Here is a 7,131-nt window from a genome sequence, read left to right as displayed (position 1 = left end):
GTGCCACGGGTAGAGATTTCTTTTCATACAACTAAAATCTCAGATTCCCAGCCATGCATGATTTACATGTGATGGCTAAGCACCTGCTCATATTCATTATTAATATAAATACTTGAGAAAAACAACTCTTTCATACCCTTATTATTATCTCCTTTTAAAAAAAATCTACTGATGGACTGAGAGCCACTAGATTTGAAAGTGTTCTTGGAAAAAGTTGCAATGTGTTGCCCAGATCTCAAGATTTTGCCCTGTGTTGATAAGGGGTTTCTATGGGAGAAAGTTCCATGCTGGGAAAGACAGAACCTAAGTATTTTCATTGTTAAAAATAAATTTAAAAAAAACAAACAGACAGATACACATTAAGCAGCCTCATACTGCGCCTCCCACTTTAAAGAGACTCAGCAGCACCACACAGGAAGAGAGCATGTCAACGAGAGGGCTGCACTGCTTAGAATGTGATGTCCCCAGTCTGGGCGTTTGAAGACTTGGACCCCAGTCCATGGCTCTTTGAGGAGCCTTTGGAGGTGTGGCCTTGCTGGAGGAGGTATGTCACTGGGGTCGGGGGTTTGAAGTTTCAAAAGACTGTCCTCATGAGGTCACTCTGCTTCCTGTTTGTGGATCAAGATGGGAGCCCCTCCTCCAGTGTCATGGTGATGGACAGGTATCCCTCTGGAACTGGACACCCAAAGGAAGCCTTCCATTTCTAAGTTGCTTTGGTCATGATGTTGTATCACAGCAACAGAAAGATTAGTACAGGAGCAAATGCCCGGAGCTCATTTCTCATGCCGCGTTCCTCTTCAAGCAGAATTCTGTCAGGTGGAAGAGCAGCACCTCTGTCCACATCACTCTAGTCTGGACAGACTGAGGCCACAGAGACCCCTAAACTGTCTCCCTATGCAGTTCTCAAATGAGCTGGGGAGATAGCTCCGTCAGGAAAGTGCTTGCCTTGCGAGGGCGAGGACCTGATTTTGTTTTTGTAGATTTTGTGAATTTCTTGTAGATTGTGATGGATTCCAGAATCTACACAAAAACAACCTGAGCATGTGGACACACGCTTGTAATTCTTGTGCTAAGGAGACAAAGAGAGGCAGAGCAGGTCCCTGGGGCTCAGTGGCCAGCCAGATTTGCCCACTAATGGGTTCAGGAGACATGGCATAACAGCTATGAACACGGCTTGCTTTTCCAGAGGACCAGAGTTCTGGTTCCAGCACTCATGTCAGGCAGCTTACAAGTGCAACTCCAGCTCAGATCCAGTGCCCTCTTCTGGCCGTGGCCACTGGCCATGTGGCACACATATATTCACCCTTCCACACACACACACGTCAATGAAACATAAATGCCAATAAATCTTTAAAAATATTCTCTTGCCAGGCGTCCTCCTCGGAGTGACATTGTCTTTAAACCCCGCGTGGCAATCCCTGACGCACCGCTGTGATGCCCAGGGAAGACAGGGCGACCTGGAAGTCCAACTACTTCCTTAAGATCGTCCAACTTTTGGATGATTACCCAAAATGCTTCACTGTGGGAGCAGACAATGTGGGCTCCAAGCAGATGCAGCAGATCCGCATGTCCCTGCGAGGGAAGGCTGTGGTGCTGATGGGCAAGAACACCATGATGCGCAAGGCCATCCGGGGGCACCTGGAGAACAACCCAGCTCTGGAGAAACTGTTACCTCACATCCGGGGTAATGTGGGCTTTGTGTTCACCAAGGAGGAACTCACTGAGATTAGGGACATGCTGCTGGTCAGTAAGGTGCCGGCTGCTGCCCGTGCTGGTGCCATTGCCCCGTGTGAGGTCACTGTGCTAGCCCAGAACACTGGTCTGGGGCCTGAGAAGACCTCCTTCTTCCAGGCTTTAGGCATCACCACTAAAATCTCCAGGGGCACCATTGAAATTCTGAGTGATGTGCAGCTGATAAAAACTGGAGACAAAGTAGGTGCCAGTGAAGCCACACTGCTGAACATGCTCAACGTCTCGCCCTTCTCCTTCCGGCTGATCATCCAGCAGGTGTTCGACTACGGCAGCATTTACAACCCGGAAGTGCTCGACATCCCAGAGCAGACTCTGCACACCCGCTTCCTGGAGGGCGTCCGAAATGTTGCCAGTGTTTGTCTGCAGATTGGTTACCCGACTGTTGCCTCAGTGCCGCACTCTATCATCAATGGGTACAAGCGGGTTCTGGCTTTGTCTGTGGAGACTGAGTACACCTTCCCACTTGCTGAAAAGGTCAAGGCCTTCTTGGCTGATCCATCTGCCTTCACGGCTGCTGCCCCTGTGGCCGCCACCACCACTGCTGCTCCTGCTGCTGCTGCTGCAGCCACTGCTGCTCCTGCTGCTGCTGCTGCAGCTCCAGCCAAGGTTGAAGCCAAGGAAGAGTTGGAGGAATCAGATGAGGATATGGAATTTGGTCTCTTTGACTAATCCCCTCAAAACAACCAACTCAGCCAGCTTAATTTGAGAAACATGGAAATAAATAAAAGCTAACTTCTGTTAAAAAAAAATATTCTAAACATAAATAAACAAAACCCAAGTTGGACAGTGTCTGTTGACCAGCACATGAGGTTGCCCTCTAGATTTGATATATCTAGACTTGATATGTATGCACATTCACGAGAACACACACGCTGTCTTTGGGGCATTTGATTAGAATGTACATCAGAAGCACTATCTTCATGGTGTAATTGTAGAGCATTTAGGCTACTTAGAGCAAAACAAAGAGGTAGAGAAAATGAAAGACAAAGCCATAGCATCTGGGGATCCATGCTCAATTAGGAAACATTCTCAAACAGCCCAGGTAGATGACAGCCTTCGAAACAGTTAGCACCGAGTTCAGCCGGCACTCGGGAAAACCGGTGACTTGTCTGTCACTAAGGATTTGGGAGCTGGGCATGAGCTCTGGGGCACAAAGGCTTAAGATCTTGGCTGAAATACAGGTGAAAGAATTTTACCAGATCCAGTTGTCCCTGACACCAAATTTTAATTAACTAGAATTCAACTACTGATGGCTTGGTATGCTGACATAAGGTGAAGGAATTCACAAACAAAGGAAGCTGGAGATGAAAATATTCTAATCCTATCACACATGCCTTGAGATCAGATCTCTGGCACTATGCCCCTGGAACATCCCTTCAGTTATTCTCACCAACCTGAATGCACAAATCAAAAACTTTCTGTCACTTACCTTCATAGCAACTACCAAGAAATACTTGCTTCAATGTGAAAATAAGCTAGTTTTGCTTCACACTGCAATAAAACTTTAAGATTGAATGCAGATTGTGCCTTCAAGTATACATCCTTAACCCAAGTGTGAGACCTTAGCAAACCTCCAGCCTCAGCTGCTCTGTTGAATTCCATTCATTTATACGAAGGACATAAACTACATGCCCTGCTCTGAGCCGGTGCCCAAGCCAGGCAGGACGACTGTGGCAGCCCCACACCTGCTTTCCCAGGTCAGTTTGCTTTCTGTGGCTGTGATAAAATACTCAGATGAAAACAGTTTAATAGAGAAGGATTCTGTTTAACAGTCAGCTGGTTGCATGTCACCTGCAGTTGGGAAGAAGCTGAGTGGAGCCAGACTGTAAAACCTCAAAGCTCACTCACTGATGTACATCCTCCAACAAGGCCCCACCTTCCAAACCAGTGCCGCTGGTTGAAGACCAAGTGTTCAAACACATGAGCCATGGGGATACTTCCCATCCCCACATTCATCACCCTTACTTCTCCCCCATTAACCTCTTGGGATATATTGCTAAGGCTAAGAGATCAGTTCCCAAGCAACAGCACTAACAGATAGCTTATATCTCTAGTCCAAAAGGAAGCAGGAGGAGGAATATCATTCCCAGAACCTCCAGGATAACGCAGTCTAGAAAGAGAATCCACCTGGCAATATCTGTGGTTGAAGAGGTCTCAGCCACTTTGAGATGATGGCCAGGTTCATAGAGGATGGGAATCTGAAGGTTTTAGTTGAGACCTCTAAGGGGGGGACACTGAGTAACTGAATAAGCAAGACTCCAGTAAGACAATTGAGATCCCGGATGAAGAAGGCACAAGGCAAGAGTGAAAATTTAGGTAAATACCAACAAAACAGATTGCTCTGGAGTCAGATCACATGTCAACACTGTCACATGTCAATGTGAATTAACTCAGGGCACGAGAGTCAGCTCCCATCTTCTCACACTGGCTGATCTCCATGCGTGACTTAAACTCCCAGGCACGCCCAGATCTCGGCATAGATCTCAGCTTCATCCACGCGATGCTGATTTTGGAGAATAGGCAATGGAGAACTTACAGAATCATTAAGGGTTCCACCCAGATGTCAAAGGAAAGCCTAGGAAGGCCCGGCAACGTCTATGAGTTTGGGGTTGCCTTCAAACAAAACCTTCCAGGGGGATTTGCAAGAATTTCTCTGTCTGTTTCCTAGCCATTAAGGTGTCAGTGGCTCTACTTTGTCACACCCTCCTTGTCATGAAGGACTGAAACCTCTGTGTGCCAAAACCAATCTTTCCTCCCTGCAGGTGTTTTGCTCAGGTGTTTGTCCCAGTGATGGAAAGTCTGAGTAATCCACCGTGAGATGTCCCACAGCAGATGCTGTGTCTGCCTAGATGCCAGATATGAAGGTAGTGAGTGTCAGAGAGAGAGATGGGGCTGGAGATAGGTCCACCTCCATCCCAGAATTAAATGAGGTCATCTTGAGTTGGAAAGATTAGACACCATGGAAGGAGGAATGAGAAAGGGAGTGGCTGGGACCTTGAGTTTTGGAATGGTAACAAAATGCCCAATGTCTGGACAGGCCTTAGGAAAGATGTAATAGGTCAGCGATGTCAAACATTATTGGAGAAATTGATAAACCACAGCTAGAGAAGAGAACTTCTGTTTCAGCATCAGAGATGCTACTCTTTGTGTGAGCCAAGGTCCTTAGGTGTAATTTTAAAAATGATTAGCTGACTTAAGTAAAAAGTGAATTTACATTGAACATCTGATAGACTCTTAAGAAGAGCCGGTTTCTGAGGTTAACGGGAGCTATGGTCCAGTCTCACACTGACAGATGTGTTGGGAGCACAGTGCCAGCATCTAACAGTGTCTACTGAGAATTGAGGGCAGAGGATTTCAACTTTGGCCACCCACTGAAGTTAAAATGCTATCGACCAGTCCCTGTCCCTAGAGATCAAAATTTTTTTTTAATACACTGCATCCAACTTTGGCTTGGAGCTTTTTAAAGAAGGGAGTTTATATTTAGAGTGGGTCAGCTTCATTATGAATAATTCGTATGGTCTGAAGTGCCCTAATTCTGGGAGCGTTTTCTACATCTCCTTTAGTGCTGCGGGGACCAGACGACCCTTTCCACTGCTTCCCACACTTCTCAGTCTGCTCCCTAGTGCTTAGCTGTCCTTTACACAAACTGCAGCATTTCCTCAGAGCAGGTGTGGCTAACCTTCACTGTTCTGATGCTCAAGGAGGTTTGAGGTGAGCCCCTTCGTGATTGGGTTGTGGGTTCCAGAGCTCTTTGGTGTAAAGAATGCAAACTTTTGAAAGTGTTTGGTATTTTCTCTAGCCTGTATGGTGGAAGGTTTCTTTCTTTGTTTTCTTCCTCTCTCTTTTCTTCTTTCTTTCTTCCTGCTGGGCTCTCAGTCCAGTGCACCATGCATGCAGGTTCTCTACCACTTAGCTACGCGTAGAGATTTTCTGTGTTTCAAATAGGATCTCTCTACGTAGCTTGAACTGGCTTCAAACTCACCATCATCCTCTTGCCTCTGCCTCCTCAGTTCTGGGATTCCAAGTGTTCAACACTGAATGAACGGAGAGGATCTCCCAGAGACTCATCTCTCAAAGCCAGAACACATGAAAGCCAGGACTGATGAGAGCAGGAAGATTCCCTTCTCATCGGCAAGAAAGGAGTCCTGCTCGGGTGGCAGAGGCAGAGGAACCCGGCGTCGGTGCCTGGGGTGCTAGGCCGTTTCCCCATTCTTCCTTCAGACCCACCACAGGTCAACAGGAAACGGAAGTGCTGGGAAGACTGCTGAATTTCTACCAGGAAACACAACTGTTGAGGCCGAGGAGCCACAGCCCCGCCCGCCTGCCTGCCCGCCCGCCCGCCAGAGCTGGGAGTCCGGAGCCTGTGACTGGGGAGATGCCGCTCTAATCCTGGAGTTGCCAGGCCTGTTTGAACCAATCAGAACCACTCTGCTCTTGAAACCGGGGAAGGCTTCTGCCTCACCATGGCAACTGACTCCCTGCCGAAAGGGAAACTCGGCCTCCGTTTGCTTTCTGCTCAGTGTCTGATGGCTGAAGGCTGACTATGTCCCTTGCTCATCTTTTAGCCCACATGAGGAAAGTCTCCCGAATGGCAATGTCGAGATGGAGCAGAAGGCAGAAGGGGTTCCATTAAATACATCGCTAATTTTGTCTGGGAAGAAAATCTCTCAATCTCAATCTCTCTCTCTCTCTCTCTCTCTCTCTCTCTCTCTCTCTCTCTCTCTCTCTCTCTCTCTCTCTCTCTCCCCCTCTCTCCATCTTTGGATGCAAGCCAGGGCAGCAATTTTCACTGGAGACGGCCAAGGCTCCAGCGAGTCTTCCCTGGAGAGTCTGTTCTGCTTTAAGTTCGCTTGGCAGGAGAAGAGCCAGGGCTCAGCTCTCCATTTTGCTCCTCCCGGAGGTTAGCAGCACGAGCTGAAAGTTCCTTCTGTGTTGGTACCGAAGCTGCAGATACCTTGGGAACAGTTATCGGCTTCAGCTGATGCTCTCTCCACTGGTAACTTTGTGTTGAAGCACTGGCCTCGTTTTGAGACCTGAATAGACAACAGTTTGTTAGAAAACCAATATCACTGATTTTGATGGGAACTTTTAGGAAAAGAAGAGATAGAAAGTCTTTCCAGTGTGTGTGTGTATGTGTGTGTGTAACATTCCCCCAGAACACATGTAAAAACACATGCCTGAAATCTCAGCACCGGAGAGGTGGAGGAGACAAGGGGATCTCTGGTCTTGTAAGCCAGCCAGTCCACCTGAGCAAGTGAGCTCCAGTTTCAGTGAGACACCCTGTCTGTCTCGAAAAATAAAGTGGAGAGTAACTGAGGAGACACTCAAAACCAACCTCTGGCCTCTACAGTCACACATGCACACACACAAACATGTACA

The 7,131-nt window shown here is 47.6% G+C and overlaps 1 protein-coding gene across 1 annotated transcript; it reads left to right on the top strand.

Moving 5' to 3' along the window:
* Positions 1–1,353: 1,353 nt before the first annotated feature.
* On the top strand, positions 1,354–2,488 carry LOC114697554 (60S acidic ribosomal protein P0-like). Its single transcript, XM_037206509.1, has one exon. The coding sequence runs from the start codon at positions 1,435–1,437 to the stop codon at positions 2,419–2,421; it is 987 nt and encodes a 328-aa protein (XP_037062404.1). The 5' UTR covers positions 1,354–1,434; the 3' UTR covers positions 2,422–2,488.
* The last annotated feature ends 4,643 nt before the right edge of the window (positions 2,489–7,131 follow it).

This window comes from Peromyscus leucopus, chromosome 6 (genome assembly GCF_004664715.2).
Source record: "Peromyscus leucopus breed LL Stock chromosome 6, UCI_PerLeu_2.1, whole genome shotgun sequence".
NCBI lineage: Eukaryota > Metazoa > Chordata > Mammalia > Rodentia > Cricetidae > Peromyscus > Peromyscus leucopus.
This window is presented reverse-complemented; position numbering and strand designations above follow the sequence as displayed.